The sequence below is a fragment of the Drosophila willistoni genome (genome assembly GCF_018902025.1).
Source record: "Drosophila willistoni isolate 14030-0811.24 chromosome 2R unlocalized genomic scaffold, UCI_dwil_1.1 Seg200, whole genome shotgun sequence".
Classification (NCBI taxonomy): domain Eukaryota; kingdom Metazoa; phylum Arthropoda; class Insecta; order Diptera; family Drosophilidae; genus Drosophila; species Drosophila willistoni.
Genome location: NW_025814051.1, coordinates 1171059 through 1191858, shown reverse-complemented (window position 1 = coordinate 1191858; position 20800 = coordinate 1171059). Strand labels below are relative to the sequence as shown.

At 34.4% G+C, this 20800-nt stretch overlaps 3 protein-coding genes across 9 annotated transcripts in view; 2 read left to right on the top strand and 1 right to left on the bottom strand.

The window, feature by feature from the left end:
- LOC6641790 (slowpoke-binding protein) overlaps positions 1-11519 on the top strand; it is a 44839-nt gene extending 33320 nt beyond the window's left edge. For 4 of the 7 annotated variants that reach the window (XM_047010970.1, XM_047010969.1, XM_023175468.2 and 1 more), the window contains 5 exons: positions 1996-2206; positions 2272-2397; positions 2466-2608; positions 8016-9135; positions 9200-11519. In XM_047010970.1, the coding sequence (XP_046866926.1) occupies positions 1996-2206; positions 2272-2397; positions 2466-2608; positions 8016-9135; positions 9200-10546 (2947 nt within the window). In that variant the 3' untranslated portion in view covers positions 10547-11519. Of the gene's footprint in view, positions 1-1995; positions 2207-2271; positions 2398-2465; positions 2609-4860; positions 4997-5146; positions 5212-8015; positions 9136-9199 lie in introns of those variants that run through there. The other 3 variants (XM_047010971.1, XM_023175472.2, XM_023175471.2) reach the window with 2 other exon arrangements.
- Positions 11520-14242: 2723 nt separating this feature from the next.
- On the top strand, positions 14243-20794 carry LOC6641792 (UDP-N-acetylglucosamine--dolichyl-phosphate N-acetylglucosaminephosphotransferase). Its single transcript, XM_002064594.4, has 5 exons — positions 14243-14587; positions 14656-14797; positions 14871-15084; positions 15154-15388; positions 20114-20794. The coding sequence occupies exons 1-5, from the start codon at positions 14442-14444 to the stop codon at positions 20613-20615; spliced, it is 1239 nt and encodes a 412-aa protein (XP_002064630.1). The 5' UTR covers positions 14243-14441; the 3' UTR covers positions 20616-20794.
- Positions 17332-19544, bottom strand: LOC6641793 (beta-1,4-mannosyl-glycoprotein 4-beta-N-acetylglucosaminyltransferase). Its single transcript, XM_002064595.3, has one exon. It carries the CDS (start codon positions 19378-19380, stop codon positions 17878-17880), a length of 1503 nt encoding a protein of 500 aa, XP_002064631.1. The 5' UTR covers positions 19381-19544; the 3' UTR covers positions 17332-17877.
- Positions 20795-20800: the final 6 nt, after the last annotated feature.

Below are 20800 nucleotides of genomic sequence, written 5' to 3'. Positions count from 1 at the left end.
TATATATGTATATGTATAGGTGGAGTAGACATATAGCCTTTAAAGTTTAAAGTTTCATTTTGATCAGAGCCCTGCATGACCCATTTCGAACTGAATAAGGTGATTTTCATATAAATTGGCCATACATATACATATATAGAAAAATAGAGTGTGACAATGAGGGAGAGAGAGAGAGATAGAGAGGGAAAGAGACAAAAAAATCAGGAAAAAACACCGACAGATAAATAAGCTCAAAATCGGATTGATAGCAAGGGAAATAATTCACAGAAAAAAAACATGTTTAATTTGACTTTGCAAATTTGATCAAATGCAAACTAAATTAAAAATGGAATTTTAATTGATCTTGGCGTTAAATAAAAAGTAGATTAGAATGAGATTGTAATTGATGTCATTTAAGAACACATAGCATGCTTTAAAAATATATAGAAGACAAATGGATGAAAACATTTTTTTCGGGTCAGTAATTTTAGTATTTTTCGATGAAGGCATTTTGCCACTAACTCACTAGTTTTAGATATAAAAAAAATGAAAATAGTCGGAAATTATAAGAAGTATTGACATTTCGGGAGGTGTCCAGTCTCGAACGATGCCTCCTGGATCCGTAACTGATAAAATGTAACATAACTTTCAATAAATAAAACTTTACTTGAATTTTCGAAAAAAAGCAATACACAAATCTTAAACTTAATTTTTACAATGTTCATATTGAAACCTTAAATCGTTTTCGAGTCATTTTCAAACGCAATTGGATAGCAGTTCTAAACGGATTTCGAACTTGTTGTTTTCAATTACGAGTATAATTTTAATAGTTTTAGTATTCAAAGTTTTGAACAATTTTGCTCTGCCTTCCATATTAGCTATGAGACCAGGTCAATTTCATTTCAATTACTTGCTAAGAACACATTTTGCAAATTAATGAAAAGATACAATTTATTTACTTATGGCTAATATTGGTCTCAACATACAAAAAAATAGATATTAAAATGAATGACCGATAAAATTAACAACGAACAAAATACAAACGATTGAAAATTAATCGTTGTAAGCTTTGAAATCAAAAACAACAACAGATCTTAAATTAAATCCGACAAAATCATTTACAATTGTAAACGAAAACAAAACTCATCATTACTTTATTCGTGAAATGAAATATGGATATACTTTCTTGTGTGAACATTAGTATTAGCTTCTTTTCAATACTTACTGAACAGTTTTCTTTATGAATCTTGTGTTCGTTTCCAATAATGCAATCAGAATCTAAATGGAAATCCGATTAGTTTCTAAAAGAATTTGTCTCCATGATTTGTCTTACATTTTAATTACTTGTCAATATTTTAGCTTTCAATTAATATAATATTTGTTTTCAATTCACAAAATGATTGCATTGCAAACAAAAAGAATCTGGAACCGTCGCCTAGATACTTACATATTAAATTATAAAGGTGAAAGCGAACCCAATGTCACGCCAACTAAATTAGTCAAGATAGTGTCACACGTTGGGCGCCAATTAGAGGTCACAAGTGAATACAGTGAATATCTTTTGATCACAGCAACAAAACCTTTACCCCTTCTCTTATTCTCTGTTTTGACCATAAACATAACCGTAACCATATACAGGCTATATAATAGAAAAGTCTCTACCATAATATATCTCACATCAAGTTTGACATACGCTCTTTGTCATAAAAGCAGACGCACACATCGCATACTCGGGCACTGGCGCACATTCATCACCCCTCTCACTCACACATTAATCCATAAAAATAGTCACTTTGTGTGTGCCACGTGTTGGCCATCAATATAGAAGCAAATACGAAACCCAACCCCCAACAATTCGTTTCACCTCTAACCACCTCTTTGTTAGTCGTTTCATCAAGTATGTTGCATAACTTTGGGGATTGGGGAGTGCTGAACGTAAAATGATTCACATTTAATTGTGCATTTCAATTGACGTTGGTTTTTAATAAGTTTTTTTATTTTCTTTCTTTTTGTCAGATTATCGGGCCTTGAGAATGGCCTTTTGGGTCTCAGTTCTCGCATAAATGCCGTCATGTGGTCGCGTTCGGAAACAGAAATTGAAAATGTCGATATAATATGTTTTGGCCATCTGCTGTATGAAATGTGCACGGGCCAAGAATTGACCACACCAAAACCGTCCATGCGGGTGCTCGAAATGGAGCTACAGCATTATCCACAAATTGGCCAGGTGAGTGACAAACAAAAAAATAAAAAAAATTTGAAAATACGTTAAAAATTTTTATTTTTTAATAGATTCTAGAAATCTTGGGTCTTATATTTGAGCCGCCAAGCGGCGTTTGCCCCTCCGTTGAGGACTTAGTCCTGTGCGATCTCTTTCGCAGCATTGATTTAAGAGAGCTGCGTGGTCCCTGTTTTAGTGTGAGTATCTTTAGTTAATCATCATCTATCTCTTAGCTAGAAAGTAATGCGCTTATATCTTCTTGTAGACAATTAAGCCAAGTCTCAGCAGATCGACATTGAATCTGTTGCATGCCGTCAAGAAACGTCAATGCGCCTCATTGGGTAACTCATTCAGCGAGGCCAGCTCACCCTGTACACCGCCCTCTACGCCACATGATCGACGCACTGGGTAAGTTGATATTCATTTAGCCATCAGCTCGTTTTGCTATGCCTTAACTACAACAACAAAACCAAATTCCGTTCAAAATGCTAAAATCAAATCAACAAAACTCTCACTCTCACCTGTATACTGCATCACATTTTACCTCTACATATTAATCTTTATTATGTATGTATGTACAAGTAAATCACCCACAAACAACACCATCAAACACTTCATAGTCCAAAGAGAAAAAGGTCATCGTCGTGAAAATGTTTTTGCTGTCATAGGTCTTGATTTTGTGGTGTGAGATGTTTATGTCTTGTATGCAGGTGAATATAATAATAATGAAACTACTCGTAGACTTTTCTAAAATGACTGCGGACCGTCTCTTGTCTGATTGGCTAAATTTTTCATAAAATTAAACCATCTCCCGGCAGGCTAAGGGTACAATATTTTTCGATTTACTTTATGAAATATTATAGTACCTTTCATTTTAAATTTCTATATACAATGAAACATTAAATATTTTTTATATGCGCCATTTTCCTTAACTCAACCCCTTAATAAACACATTTTATCTACATATATAAAAAGAAAAATAAAGTAACACACGTCGACTTTAGTTTACCCTTTAAGCTGAATTAATGGACCTTTTCTGATGCTTCCTTAAGTGACACAAAATCTTTTGAATAGTTTTATAGAAAGTTTGTGCTGAATTATGTAGATTATTTATATTTTTTCATTAATCAAAGGTTCATATAAATAAATGAATATAAGTAAAGATATAAAATAGTAATAAAATTTTACAACCTACGTTCTGTTTCTTAAATAGTTTCGAAAAGTTCAACATTTCTTGGCAACATTTTCAAAAGTATTCAGAAATCTTTTTATCAAATTTCAGTTCATTAAAACAGTTTCAAATTTTCGAAAAAAAAAACTCCAGAGTTTAAAATTACTAATAATATTTAGAGTTCTTAAAGATTTTTAGCTGGAAATATATTAACTTTAACAACATTAAGTTTAGAAACCTAAAAACAAAAATTAAAGAAATATTAAAAATATATAAGTCAACTCAAACGGCTTCAAAAATAATATGTAAAGATTTTTAGCTAGGGCTGTATTGGGTTTAACAACTTTGATTTCATTTTTAAATAAATTCACCTTCCCAATAATCTTCTAAGATGTGTGGTATACCCTTTAGATATGTGGTTATATGAGGGTATAAAGACCACTCACAAAAGGTAAATGAGAAAAGAGGGGAAGGAGAAACTAACTTGTTCAACCAACTAAGTCGGCTCATAAACTGGGTTGAGTGTAAATGTGAAAATGTGTGTGCGTATGTGTGTGTGTGTGTACACCTGTGTCCTGTTAATAATTATGATAATATGCAGGGCCTCTATCTCTCATTCGCTCTATCTCTTTCACTCTTTCTCTCTGACTTTGACCCAGACTGCAAATTTATGCATACAAGACAAGAATATAATTAAGTAATAAAAATAAAATTGTAAGAGAAAAGAAAAATATTACCGTCAAATTGTGCTCATCCGTTTGCCTCTCATGTATATTAACGCATCTCTCGCTGAAAATCTCTATCTCGTTCTCTCTTTCTCTCTATCTCTCTCAATAATTTTATCTCTCTCGTACCTCTCAATCTGTCTCAGTGTAAATTAAATCTGCTGCCTAAATTTAAATAATTACAAATCGCATGTTTTATTTACTTAAACAAACAAATTTTTAAACAATCAATTGTTTCTTGATTTTTTTTTTTTGTCATGTAGTTGAGGAATTTTTTCAAACTAAAGTATATATAATTTTTTCCGTATGCCATAACTCTTTACTCTTTCTTCCTACTCTCTACTACTACTACTACTACTACAAATACTAACTAATAACTACTACTACTACTACATTCAACAACAAACTAACTATGTGTCTTAGTGTTGCGATCCCTAGCAGAATACCGTTACCGTTACACCAATCTCATCATCTACAATACATAATTGATACATATCGTTCAGCTCTTGAATGTCTATCAACTTTCATTTTTGTTTATCTAACATATGTGTGTGTTTTGTTTTTGATTTACAAACTTTTGCATTTCTGCATTTGTTTATTTACATAACCCGTAAAAACCAAAAAAAAAAAAAAAACAAACAAACAATCTCTATATATAAATATATAACCACAACAAATACAACAACGACCACCAACCAACCAACCAACCAACCAACCAACAATTCCAACTTTAACAAACATCATCTCAACTGCAACAACAAAAGTGTTCCACCTGCGCCCTATGAAGTCTTTCGTATGTACTAACAAAAACAGAAAAAAACACCAAATAAACTAAGAACATTTTTCATCTGAAAACCAACATAAAAGAAAAAACCAAACCAAACAAACTAAAGCATCAAAAAAAAAACTAACTAAAAATACGAAAGCAACTCACAAAAAAAAACTCACCCATAAACCAAAAAACGAAAAAGAAAAACCAAAATCAAATCAATATATATATAGAGAAAACAAAAACCAATTATTCCCAACAAATTTTTGTACCGAAATGCAATTTTTGTATGAAATCAAATGGAAAATCATGAAAGACAAAACTTGTTATTAGCAACAAAAACGTGGTAAGTGGCATCATTTTTTTTTTTGTTTTTGTTTGTTTGTTACCGCCAAAAACCACCACAAAAAAACACAAAATAAAAAAACCAACTAACCAATCAACCAAAAGCACAAATAAAATAAAATCATTCCAAAAAATAACTTCGGTTCACCGATGTTTATATACCCTTGCAAAAGTATTTTAAAAGTATTTGAAATAAGTCAGCGAAAATCTATATATAAGCAAAAATCTTATAATACCTATATTCAAAAATAATCATATATTAAATATTTTTGTTCTTATAAAGAAGTAATAGTTTTCGAAATATAATTATAATTATTTACGAAACTTACATAGGTATAAGATGACATCTAATGTTTTCTTGAGGAATCACTTAAAGAAATATACAACGATAAAATTAATTTAAATTTTAGCTACGTAGTTGACGGATTACTAACTAGTAAAATTTTGGCGAATTAATATAAAAAACGCAATTATTATTAAAAGTCACCGAATTTTTTATGTTTATTCCTAAAAATCTTGAACTCGAGTAGGCAAAACTAATTACATTTAACTGAATATTTTGGGTTCAGAAAAACTTTCGGCAGTCTCAATTAGGTACTTAAAAATTTATTTATACTCATAATTACCAAAATTCAACGATCAAAATCAGATAAGTTTGCCTTTTTCTTATGCTAGATAGACTTATTCAATAGATAAAATTAAAAATCTGGTTAAATAAATAAAAAAGATTGTACATAAAAAGTACCTTAGCAGTTTCCAGTTTTAGTTTATTTCACACTTAGAAGTTCTTCTTTGATAAGGCTTTCTCTCTGAAGATAATCAATATTAGTCCTAGGGCTATCATGAACTGCTTGAATATATGGTCAAAAATATAATATAAAATTTGTTATAAATAAAGGGCTTTTGATTTCTGATTAAAAGTTTATTCATGAATATGGTATTTACCTCATGTGATACTTTATATGTCACTAAAGGTTTTACATAGTTGATTAAAAAAAAACAACTGCAAGGGTATATAACCAAAATTTCTGCATGCGCAATTCGCATATTTCCTACAATTGCTTCCTATTATCATTGACAATATTTGCATTCATTTTACGCTTTTATTTTATTTTTGAATTTCTGTTCATTTAATTTTGATGCATGATATATGAGATACATCTAATTTTAATAAATATTGCATTTGAATAATATTTTATGTGCATAAATAAATGTTTATTGCTTTGAAATGTAGCATGTATTTTAAACAGATAGAATAACTAGTTATTTTTGCAAAATTGCTTTATTTAGAGATTTACATAAAAAAAAGACATTTTTTTAGAATTATTGGCAAATGCATTCAACTAGAACTATAATTCGTGAATTCCTCTTCCTATCTATGATACGACTTACTTTTCAACCTTTCCATACCAACTGTGTGAGCCAATTTGTATAAATCAATTTTAAATCCGAAGAAAAAATCCTTTTAAAGGTTATATCAGATTTTAATCAAACAAGCTACCTATATATTTACTGAGCTGGAAATTAATGACATTATGATGTCATGTAGAGCTGGGTGATCAATAGAGCAAGTATTTTTCAATTAACTTAAACGCAAACTCAAAATTTGTTAATACTCAATGTATATTTCATTGCAGAAGTATAAACAATTATTACACTTGGCTTTGCTTTCAGGCTAGGCTTAGAGGTTTATATTGTAGCATACTTTTTGGGGTTGGATTTGGTTTGACTTATGGGGGAGGTAAAAATTCCAAACAAAATTAGGCTTTGGACGCAATAATTTAATTGTAATGATTGATTATTTTAATGTAATGAGAATAATAATATAACCTTTCTAAAAATAAACATACAATATAATTCTAAGCCGATTAGGGCAATTTCTATTCAAAATTTAAGTGTTCCCTCATTAAACAGTCGCTGAAAAGTTTTATTAGGAACATTTTCAAACCTTTTAAAGCCTTTTTATACTAGAATAAAAAATATATGTACTTGTAAGCATAAATTAAATTGTCGTAGCCCTTGGGCTTGGCTTAAAAATAAGTTTTATTTCGGTCAAATCTTCGACATTTAGATATAATAATAATAATACAAATTTATAGACATTAAATTTAGGCCAACTTTATCTTTAAACTAAGGAAGTAAATGTTTTAAATTTGTAGGATTTTAGTAAATGAGTTTAAGGCTGAGAAGAAATTCTAACATTTCTTTTTAGTTACGTAAGAAATTCAGAAATGTTTGCTCAACAAACTGACTTTTAAAAGAATACAAGCAAAGTAAATAATATATGAAGGGATTTCCTATTGATGCTAGATATCAATCTGGTTGCTATTGACAAACTCTTCGATGAGAGTATGTACATATGTGCATATGTATGTATGTAGCAATGGATTCCTGAGCTTTAATTTAAATCACGCACGTATTTGTCGCTTTCAATGCAGCAGCAGCAGCAGCACCACCACAAATTCAAATCGAAGTGCCCACGCCCACTCATGTACGTCCATATACTCACTTATCCACACACACACACACACACACACAAAAGTCAGACACACACACACACTTATTCACCCTCACTCAACCACCAAACAATAAAGCAAAAGCCATGACATGGCTGAATCTGAATCTGAATGTGAATTCAGGTGCCATTCCATGGCTTAGAGCTGGGTTGGGTATGAGGATTGGGGATTGGGTCATGCATCGATGACGATGAATGTCAGAAAACCATTGCTGATTGTTATTTCTCTTTCACACACTCTCTTCCACATCAAACTATGTACATATGCATATATATATAACCACTCTTAGAATCAGCCGAACAATGGACTCATTTGACATATCAAGCGACTCGGAGGAGGGTCTGCTCGAGGAGATTGTCGTGGGTGGAGGCGGCAGTTGCCAGCATCAGCAGCATCGACAGAGCCTGCTCCGATTGCAGCACTGGCATTCATCGGCCAACGAGTCACCCATACACTATTGTGACCATGCAGCCCTATACTCCGATGACAATAGCATTCAGGAGCCGCCCATTATACGTTGCAGCACCAGCAGTCAAAGTAACCTAGATGTAATGCTGGCCGAAGGGGGACTGGACGAGGGAGAGGAGGAGGAGGATGAAGGAGAGCTGGGCATTGGGGTGGAGGCTAGAGAGTTGGGTGTCGAGGCAGATGATGATGAAGTGGCCAGTGGCTCAGCCCAGGCTCAGCGTCTATATGCTCCGTCATCGAACCCAGCATCTGCCTCTGTTAGTGGAGCCTCGTTCAATCATCAGCTCACTGCAGATATGTGCAATTATAAGAACTCCAAGAGTCGTCGTCTGGAATACTCGCTCAAGTGTCTCAAATATGGTCGTAGTAATCCGTCACAGGATTCAGCATTTGGTTCGCTCACTGATAACGATTTGTCGATTGGGTCATCAAGCATACGTCTAAGCAGTTTCCAATCCATCTCGTCACCGATTGATGAAGGAGTTGAGGATATTATTATTGCCACAACAACGGGAGGCAATGAAACTTGCCTTGAATTGGCAACCATACCCCGTAGTATGGTCTCACAGGATTCGGCCATTTCTTCGCCATGTCGTGAGAGTTCTCCAAGCAATTTTCTGCACATTGATGATGCCATGTCCGGTTCGGGTTCCACCTCTTCCGGTTCTGTCGGCTGTGGCTCATTGGGCAACATGCGACCCCAACAGTTTCCTGTATCCCTTTCACCAAAAATTCTAGTCACAGCCACTAGTAATTCGAGCAGTTCTTCCCTGGCATCGACAGGGAATCAGGGTCAACGGGAGCAACAGCACTCACAGAATCCCACCCAACAGCAACAGTTTGATCCGCCCAAGATACTGGTCAATGATCAGAATTCCATATATACCACATCGCCATCAAAGAGATCTGGCATGATTGAGGTCTTTTCCCAAAAGTATAGGGTGAGTGTCAAAAAAAACTTTAAGTCCGAAATGAATATTTTAATTATGTTTTTCATTACTTTAGGTCAGCTCCTTTGAGGACATGTCGCCCAAGCGTAATTCGGATAAGCAGCACTTGAAGCATGTGAATCGTATGGCCTTCCGCTCTCTGGAGGAAGAGCGACGCATCGATAATGCTTTCATGCCGATGGCCGATCGAACACATTCTGATAATCGCGTCAATATGCAGAGCGAAAAGTATAAGAAGTTGACTCATGCCTCGTTTCGGATCAGCAAGACATCGAGTCAGGATTCGCCCACTAGTGCCACTGCCACATGCAGCATGGAAATGCAACGCACTGGACGCCAGACTTTGTGGCGAGATAGTAAATTTTATCGCAAGAATCGCATAGCCAAAAGTAATGATTCGCTAATGGAGAACAACTCGCCCCATTCACCACGACTCTCGCCGAGTTCGCTGCGAGACAATCAATACGAGTGCCGCAGCAGCAGCAGCACTCAGGTCAATGTACGACGCTCATTGAGTGGCAGCCAACAAATGCTGAGTGTGACGACAAGTTTTTGTGGCAATGGCAGTGGCAATGCGACCACCTCGGGCAGACGCTACTGCAGCTCTAAGAGCGAAGATTTGGGTGAATCATCTGATTATTTAAGGGTAATGGATGCCCGCAAATCGTATTCAGAGCGACATTTGGTGCGACTCAAGCAAACGGCCATCAATAATACGCACAGTGAGGATGAGATGAGCTTCAACGATGACAATAATGCATCATCATCGGCATCAGTATCAAGTTCATCGCATGCCCATAGCCATGGTCATATACAGGGCCATCAGGGACAGCAAGGACATTGTCATAACCGGGCGAATCACCACCACCACCAGCAACAACATCAACATCATCATCATCATCAACAACAACAGGTGACACATCAGGCGCCTGGTGGTCGCTGGAGCAGTTGTTCCATTACCAATCAACTAAAGACGACCAATATTAAGACCACTTCGTTGGCCACTCTTACCCTGGCCTGCTGCCAAACGAATTTAGTAGCCAAAGCTCCCTCCGCTCCATTATCAACAACCGCAACAACCAGCACCAACAACAACAGTGGCAACAGCAACAGCAGCAGCAATAACAGCAGTTACCGCACGCCCTCCAAATCCATGGATCAGGCACTCAATGTCAGCAGCAGCACCAGCAATAGCAGCAGCACCAGCAACAACAGCTCCGTGGATGAATCACCCTCCAAGCTGACTCCTAGTGGCGCTGAACTCTCTCGCATCTTTGTCATGGACATGGATGATGCCACTGGCAGCAATTGCAGCGAAGAGAAGACACCGCTTTTGGATAGCGTTGAGATGTCACCGATAAGTCCAACTGAACCCAATCAGCCAGATCTGGAGAAGCTTTAAGCGACATCCAAATACATTACAAAGTCACAATTCGCACTGCTTGCCACCTCAAAATCATAATCAAAATCAAAATTCTTTCTACCTTTCGAATTCTTTTAACCCCTCGATTTCCCTTTTCAACTCTTTTAAATGCTTTTTTTTTTGCCAACAAAACCAAATCGTAGAAATTAGAATTAGAACTGATATATTTTGTTGATCTTTGACTCCGGCAAGCAGTGCATTTTGTTGCCACACACACACAGAGACACACGTATTGAGCAGCCGAAATGCAAAGCATGTGATAGAAATACCAAAGGAAAAAAATACTAAAAGCATGAAATGAAATTGAAAAGGGGAACCACATCAAGTTATTGAACTTTTTAAGCATTAGATATGGTAATGGCAACTAAGAAATAAGTGTCAATGAAGAAAGAAAATAGCAAAAATTACAAAAAAGTTATCTTTTTCCATAAGAAACAATATTTTTTCAATTTATTTTTAGTTTGCTGTTTCTTCCAAACTTAAAGTATTCTCTTATGTCTAAAACTTCTAGAAATTTTCTGATTTTGAAACAAATTTTGTTGAAATTTCAAGCCTTTTTAAATTATGAAAGTTTGCTAAAAGCAATTTTATTTTACGACTCTTAGTATTATTTTACTTTAAGCTTAATTCAAAATTTCGGTTACAAATTTTTCCAGTGTTTGTCAAGTAAAATTTTTTATTGAAAGGGATAGAAAAAATGAGAAATGGCAACGCCGTTGAGAAGTAAATTCAAATCGAATTTTAGTTTTTATTTTTCAAAAACCATTTAAATTGAAACTTGTTTCTTGTCGCCGTAGTGAGATGTTTTTTATTTAGGGATACATTGTGATTGCTGGATGAGTATGAGTATTTTTGATCCTTAACGAGTAGTTGCTCATTTTATGAGTTTGCTAAACACACAAAAACTAAACCCAACCCGAAATCAAGAAAAGTAAAACAAAAAAATTCGGCTGCTTTTGCCTTTAAACCAACAAAAATACAAAAACCGTATATTAAAAAAGAAAACCAAAAAACCAAACAAAATAAATGAAAATCCACACTCAAAGCTTTCTTCTGGTAACAATAATAATGTTTTTCTTTATATTGAACTTTTAATAAATTGCTTTTACAGCAATTTACAAAAATTTAAACTTTACTGATGCTATTCAAATCTCTAGACTGCTAAGCAAGAAAACCAAAAAATTAAAAAATAAAAATGAACAGCAAACCAAAAATCGAAACTAAATTTAAAACCAATAAAACTTCTGATAAGTTGGTTTTCGATTGTTTCGTGTTTTATTTTTAGCAAGTAAAATTTTTCGAGTTCGAAATTATACAAAATATTACTTGGTAGTTAATTGAATAGTTAAGAACTATAAGTATTTAAAAAATAAAAAGTAAACAAAAAGCTTCGCAGCGCGTATTGAAAATATTTTACTGTAGCTTAATATTGATTTAAGGCCGTTCAGACAACAACAACTAAAACAAAAAGAATCTTGTGGGACAAAATATTTTAAATCTATAAATTTTAGGGAAATTACAAAAAATAGTGAACAATTTTATGAAGTTGCAAACAAAGGAAATCAAAGAAACTAAAAACCAAAAAACCATGTGAATTCACACACACACACACAGACACAATTTTGATCTTCTGTTAAATTATATATATTCTATTTCTTTTTTTTTTTTTTTGGTTTAGTTTAAGCTATAAGCATGCACTTAAATATTACAAGAGAAAAAATAAGAGAATTTAAAAGTAAAAATTTACTTAAAGAAGGGAAAACCAAAAAAAGATATGCAAATAGATACATAGAAATGATTACGATAAAAAAATACAATAAAAAGAGCAATCAAATTTACAAAACTTACCAACAAAGAAATATCACAGTAAATCCCAAAGAAACAAAAAAATGAATACATATAATATAATATATATATATACAAACACAGACACACACACAAAACAAACATACATATGTATCAAAAATATATATAAAAAAAAGAAAAAATAATTATAGACGCACGCACCTAGCGAGTTGCACTTTGTCATCAAACAAACAACAAAGAAAAGAGATAACAAACCCGTTCCAAAAACAAATAAACAAAAAATGATCTAAACAAATTTCATAACAACATTCGCTTTTAGTTTTAATTTTTAAATTTATTAAATATTAACTATGTAGAGCATTGTTTTCAACAACAACAACAACAACAAACCACTCTTGTGTAAATTAATTTATTAAGGATTATTTAACATTGTGTATAAGTAATTCTCTAAGTAAACTGTTTGGAGAAACTCTTTAGACATGGTCAAAACCCCTCTCCCTAAAACGTTTTCCCATCCCCCACCCTTCAAAAAAAAAATGGAAAAGAAAACCAAGCCCAAAAATAAAATAAAATTAAAAATTAAACGACAAAGTATTGTAGTATTGGAGAATTTAGATATATGTATAATCAAGGTTTGGGAAATTTTGATAATGGCTCGAATGATGTACAACTAAGCGACTTTCATAGCAAAGAAGAACTCATGGCAAGGATTCTGTGAAAGATACAGCTAGTTTAGGAATAAAAATGCTTGCTAAAGAGCATTTGAGCCTCATTCTGATCATTAAGCCTGACGGTAACCACCATAATCATCCGGGGAGTCAAGTGGAAAAAAGTGGGAAAGTCGCTATGGATGGAATTATACCCACAATGTTACAGCGCATGGCATCTCGTGTTGATATTCAGATGGTGCCTAAAATTTCTTTTACGATATTTATTCCTAAACCTAAACCAGAAGAGGACAGACCATCAATGTGGGGCAGCAAATTTTGTTTACATGGTTCATTTATTATCATGTTTTTATAGATTTATTAAATATGAATATTTTTACAACCAAAGTCTTATGATTCTATTCAGAATTGCTCTTAACGCAAGTTTCCGTTAATTTAATCATAGATCCGTCTTTGGAAACGTTTGAAATCATAATGTTAATAATAAGTTTACATAAAATTTTGGTGTAGATGTAAAAAAAAAAATTATAGTTATAGTAAGTGCCGTTAAGTTGATTCGCACGGACAGACGGACAGAAGGACAGACATCTAACTAAAATATATAATAATCTACAATAATCAATTGTTCAAATTTACTTTCAATCTTAACGTTTAATGAGTTAGTCGAGATTTTTTTTTGCAAAATTTAAATTAAAAATATAAACTTGTCAAAAAATAAAACAGAGTTTTAAAACCAATTTCTGATTTCTAAAACATTTTATCAAATTTCAAAGACAATTAACAAATAAAATAATGTGTGACCCCCAGTATTTGCATTTCATGCTATTATTTATTTTTTGTGTTGCAGATTTTAATGTTGTTTTATTATATCTCATCGGTATTTTTTTCAGAAATAAGAGCTGTACAATGATTTGGAAAATAATTCGGGAAAGTATCTTAAAAAAACATAAATTAAAATATACATAACAGTAAATTTATATTTTGGTTTTTATATCTCATCGGTATTATATCTTTTTTACTTGGATGCATATAAACAGTTTAAAAGTATTTTTTTTTACTTAAAGTTAGAAGTAGAAGTGTGTTCAATTCAAAATTAACGAACTATAAATAATTTTTGCATGAAACACTCTGTGCGCCATAGTTTTCATGTGGCATTAGACTGCTTTCGAGCGAATGGTCACACTGCTGATGGAACAGCTGTATTTGTTTTTATCAGCGCCGCATAAGAACAATTGCGTGTACTTTTCGGCCAACCTAATTAGTTTTTTCTTGGGCAACATGATCGAGTGAGACACACACATAATTGAAAATAACACACACACACAGAGCTGAATCACAATCTTGTGACGTGGAGTCGCTAGTGGGCGAACAGGTTAATTAAATTAAGTGGAATTGCAGCAATGTCGGCAACTGCAATAGCCATAAATGCGGCACTATCCACCGCGGCGTACTGCATGACGGTGCGAATGATACCGCGATTCCGGGGGATGTTCATCAAGGCGAATTTATTTGGCAAGGATCTGTGCAAAAAGGACCAACCACAAGTGTAAGAGGCTCCACGATGTTCCCTAGAGATTACCCCCATGTAATGCACTCTACTTCATCTTTGTTTAGACCCGAATCCTATGGTGTTGTCATTGGCTGCGTTTTCCTGGTGTCTATGTTCATATTCATACCCGTACCCTTTGCCTTTGATGAAGCAGCTGCCACAGATGCGGTGACTGGAGGCAAACCTGACACATTTCCACATGATAAAGTAAAATTTAATTTAAAAATTCGAAATGCAAATGCATTTGCTCAATCTTTTCATTCCATCTTCTCTCTTTTAGTTCGTGGAATTGATTGCTGCCTTATTATCCATTTGCTGTATGATCTTTCTGGGTTTTGCCGATGATGTCCTGGATTTGCGTTGGCGTGACAAGCTTCTACTGCCCACCATTGCTACGCTGCCGCTGCTTATGGTTTACTATGTCAACTATAATTCGACCACCGTGATAATGCCGAATTTCGCACGTTTCCTACTGGGAACTTCGGTTAATATAGGTTTGCCTCATTTTGCCCGTTTCATTAACAATATTGTAATTCCAATATTTCTGCTCTTTTTATTTGAAGGTCCACTTTATTATGTCTTTATGGGCATGTTGGCGGTATTCTGCACCAATGCCATTAACATTTTGGCTGGCATCAATGGCCTGGAGGTGGGACAATCATTGGTTATAGCTGGATCGGTTTTGGTATTCAATTTAATTGAATTATCATTGGGACATCAAGTGGAATCGCATGCGTTTTCTATTTATTTTATGTTGCCATTTTTTGCCACCTCATTGGCCCTATGGAAGTTTAATAGGTAAGTCTATTTGGCATTTGTAAGAGTTTTGGTAAGCCACTTTCGTTTCTTAGACTTTTATAGTATATAAATTGGTTTTTAGGTGTAACCATACATACAATTTAAGAAAGGAAGCGATTAAGCCACAACAATAAATATAAAATTTAGATAGTTTTTTTTCTAATTCAAAAATTAAAACCCAAAAGGTTATTAGAAAAAAATTTCAGACTATCTTTAGAATAGGATTCGAAAGAAAAGAAAATGTATGTGTCCTTATCATGAATATATGAACTTAAGTATTTATTACGATTAAATTCGTTATCTATCGCTATATTTTTTGCCTGCTCGTAATAATTTGCGTTTTTTGTTTCTTGATTGTTTGATTCTCGCGATAGCTTTTGCAGTATATAATATAATATAAATGCAAATGTGTAGCCATAATTTCTCTTTAAAAACCTAAGCTTCATTCGTAAAATGTATATAAAGAAATAAATAACATAAAACATGAAGCCCAGAAACCATCTGATTTCTATCCCTTACAATATATCTTCATCTATCTTTTCAAATGGCATTTTGGCATGAATGAATCCGTATTCAAAGTCCAAATGTTCAAGATGAAGATAGTCAATCCTAATAGTCAAAAAATATGGTTTTTTTTTTATACCATACACCCATAGGGTGAAATGGTATATTAAAGTCGCCAAAATGTATGTAACAGGCAGAAGGAAGCATCTCCGACCCCACAAAGTATATATATTCTTGATCAGGATCAACAACCGAGTCGATCTAGCCATGTCCGTCTGTCCGTCCGTCCGTCCGTCTGTCCGTATGAACACCTAGATCTCGGAGACTATAAGAGCTAGAGCCACCAAATTTTTTATGTAGACTCGTGTAGTATGTAGAGTGATCAAGTTTATTTCAAATTTTTGCCACGCCCCTTTCCGCCCCCGCAATTTAAAAAAAACGTTTATCTCAAAAACTATTCTAGCTAAAGACACCATATTTAGTATGTATATTCGCTTAGTAAATGCACACATTTTGTATGTATAAAAATTTTGCCACGCCCTTTTCCGCCCCCGTAATTTGAAAAACTTGATTATCTCCCGTATTTTTTTACCTCATGCAATCAAATTTGGCACACTTAAATTTAATACTAATATCTATCAAAATACCAAATTTGATCAAAATCGGATAAAAAACAGTCGAGTTATGCATATAAACGTTTTTCCATAAGGCCGGAGTTGGCCGTTGGCTGGTGGGGGCGCTAGGGTGCTCGTATGATTGAGTGAGCGAGATACTAAGATATGCTTGTAGAAGCATGTGAAAATGCTTGAAATATTTGCTTTACTGGTGTATGGTATACCAAAGTCGGCGAGACGACTTACTTACTTCATTTTTTGCTTATTTTCGAGAATGTGTAGCATAAGCCACAGTCGAAAGAGAATAAAAAATATCCGACCCAGCTCTTTAGAGAATACCTGATCTCAGACGAATCATTTTCGAACCCCCTTTTTGAATAAAATAGTCATTATAGTTAAAATGAGCTCGTTCTGTAAACATATATGAGTTGCTTTTAACCCCTTCATTTAATCAATTTTTAATCTTTTTTAAGTCATAATTTTTATTAAAATCTTAGGGCTTTATCGATTAATCGTACGCATCTCAATTTGGAATCATATAGACTCATATTTTGACTTAAAGCGCTTCTTTTTCAATTCGTATTCTCATTCGTACTTTCAATTCGTGTTTAAAATAGACTTATTAGGGCGATTTCTGTTTAAACAATCCTCCAAGTGCTTGTTTATTTAAAGATAGTGCAGTCCTCATTAAATGAGTTGCCTAAGTGTTTAGATCCACAGTGAATCCACCATGGGTTCCAAGCCCCAAAGTGGACTTCTAATGCCAATCCATGGGTCAACATCTCTCATTTAGTTCTGAAAATTTTAAGTTTCTTTGCTTTTCTGTTTTTTTCCTTGTTTATTTGAATATGAATCTGACAAGTTAACAAATTTAGCATCATTTTTTATAAACTATAATTATAAGACATTGAATTAGATTACAACTGATCTTAAATTTTTCATATGCAAGGGTTTCTTAATTACCTCAATTTAGTTAATACTAATATATAAGCTAAATTCTTAAGTCAACTCAAAAGATCATATCATATGGTGGTCACAACGTATAATTCCAGCAAATTTGTTAGATATGAAGAATTATAATTAATTTTCTATTAATTTCAATTCTTCATATATATGTGTATGTGTGTTTTTTTTTTCTTATCACAGATGTTCCGTCCTGTCTGTCTGAAATACTAAAGTTTGTTTTTCTTAATTTGTTTTTTGAGGCGATGTGCAAATATAATTAATGTTTAAAATGATGATTAATGTGATATGAGATCGATGATATAAAGCAGGCACGTATACATATTTAAACAAATATGTATGTATGTATATATTATCGAATAGGACTCCTATCTTCACTTAGATTAGGTCACAAGTCAAACTTTGACATCATTCCATCTCGTTGTCGACATCGTCCTCTTCCTCTGATATATCATAAAGATTGACTAGAAGTTGCCCAAATTGACTGCTTAAGCGTAAAGCCATTTCGGGGGCATAATATTTCTCACTTTGTTGACGCAAACGTTGCAATTGGGTGGTACCGTCTATATATAAACCATTCGATATCAATCGTTGTATATAAAATGAATCTATATGGGCATTTCTGCTCGTATTGGGCAATTTAACATTCAAATTGTGATAGGAACTTTGCAGCAGGCGTACAATTTGCTCTGGCGACAAACACAGTTGGCAATGCCAGCCGCCAAAGTGATTGAGATCACCCAAGGTATGGCTATAGCTATCGATTTGAGCGACACCATTATGCAGATGGTTCAATGAACTGATTACTCCATGTAGTAAAGTTCTTTGTGGATGTTGCCAATAGAATCCATAGACATTGAACTTCAAACGAAATTGTAGAGGTAGAACATCTTTGGCATAGTATTTGAGAAATTTCAAGGAGGCCGGCGCATAGACTGTTTCACTGTCACCATGGAGGAGCAGGTCCTTGACCTGCATTTGTACACCACATAGCGACCAAAGTTGACGACGAAATTGTCCGTAGACCACAGAACTACTACAATTTTGACGCGTCGGACACTGATAGAGCAAATAGCTGGCATTGTTTCGCCCCAGCATGGCCTCCACAGTGTGTTGATGCTGTTCCTGCTGCTTGCTGCCATTGTGATTCACATAGTAGATGAGAAAGTAATCCACCACCTCAATTAAAGCTATCAATTGCAGTTCTAATAGATCCAAGTTTAATAATTCCCATGGTCCCAATTCCAGCATATAGTACAGACGATGCAGATTACTTCCACTCGCTTCTCTTAGCTGGAGTGGAGATGCCGCAATGCCTGCCCGCTTGCTGACCCGGCTGAGGGTCATCAGAGCACGCCAAATGATCTCCGGCTGACCACAATCCCTTCCATGCCAGCCACTGGCACATTTACATTGCAATGGCGCCATTAGATAGTCCACTTCATTGACATGACTCTCGTTCAATGTGCCCTGTCGATAGCACCATAAAGATGGCTCCAAATCCTCCTCATAGGCGGCTGCTTCCATTAAATTCGTATTGTTTAATCTTTCCACTTTCATTTGATAAAAGTCCAGATCATAACGATTGACATTCTCGTGCGGATGACGCGGGCAATGAACACCCCCGCCACTGAATCGAGCTTCTTCTCCTCCTCCTTTTCGTTTGTGATTCTTTACAAAGTTTACTCGCCTTCCCCTCCAATCCTTGGCATCGAGATCCCATGATCCCGATATACTCTGCTGCATCTGTTGCTGTTGTTCCTGGCCGTTGTAGCTCATTTGAAGCAGCCATATGCAACCAATGAAGCCAATTTGTAGTATTAGAACTGACCAGAGCACCAATTTTTTGGTTATACCCAATCGTCCATTGCCGGCACTGACGATTGCAGTTCCTGTGAAACTTTTCACCATTCTGCTGGCGTTTTGTTGGAAAAACAAAAGTTAAGTTATTTTTTTGTCCATTTGTTGGCTTATATTCATTTTCTGCTTTCAGACTTTTTCTTTTCTTAACACACCCAAAAAATTCCTTTTTTTTTCTTTTTTTTTTTTTGCTCTCCCCCGCACAGCTGACGTCGTCGCAGCTGTTTCTGCGTCGACTGCGCAGCCGGCGAATTCGGTGTAAGAGCATTTAGCCTTTTTACTGCTATAAGTTTAAAAGCTATTTTAAATTCGAAAATAAATAACAAATACAAGTCATTTGAATCAATATATATCTAAAAACAGGAAAAACAGCATATAAACTTAACAGTGAAACAAAATATATAAGATTTTCATATTTATGTCTTTGACTCCCAGCGAAGCAATACTAAAAGATAGTTCTTAAGGGATTAATAGAATAATAATTGCTGGATTAACGTATGTTTTCATTAAAATCAAAGGAGAATTACCAAATTATTAATAAACTCTAACAAATTTCGGCACTTATATCAAGAAATGGTAATCAATACATGGTAATAGAAACAGGGTATTTGCTTTTCTTTGCGCATTCATTTTTCTTTACCTTTCATCAGAAGTGGATATAAAATATTTAGGTCTTATAAAGCTATAACTGGCCTTTTTTTTAGTTTTTAGTGTGACCAATAAATTTTTCCGTTAAAAGATTCAAATTTAAATACCTAATCTCTCTTTTCTGTTTTTCTTACAGATATCCATCACAGGTATTTGTGGGCGATACATTTTGCTATTTCGCTGGCATGACATTTGCTGTGGTCGGCATTCTGGGACACTTTAGCAAGACACTGCTCCTGTTTTTTTTGCCCCAAATATTAAATTTTTTGTATTCGACACCGCAACTATTCCACTTTGTGCCATGTCCTCGTCATCGTTTGCCTAAATATGATAGTAAATCAGATTTATTACATATTAGCACAACAGAATTCAAATTGGAAGAACTGAATCCATTGGGTCGCCTCATGGTCACCATATTGAGGAAACTAAAATTGATAAGCTGGCAAGAGGTGAGCACTGATGGTCTAGTGCGAACGAATAACTTCACTCTGATTAATTTTGTGATGGTCCTCTTTGGGCCAACACATGAGCGAGTGGTTACACAAATATTGATGGGATTCCAGGTGTTGTGTACCTTAATGGCTCTAATCATACGCTATCCATTGGCCAATTATTTCTACACGGAAACGTCTAGGTAACCGAAAATGTGGGAAGGGATGGAAATTTAGAAGATCTAATTTAATATTTATTGATAGAAAAGCAAGCCTCGGCATTAAATGTAAATCGTAGTCTAATGAACACACTATTATTCCTACACTATTATATTTTCCCGAAAGTAAATTAAGTTGATTAAATAAATCCAATTCGAAAGCCGAAAGGAAAC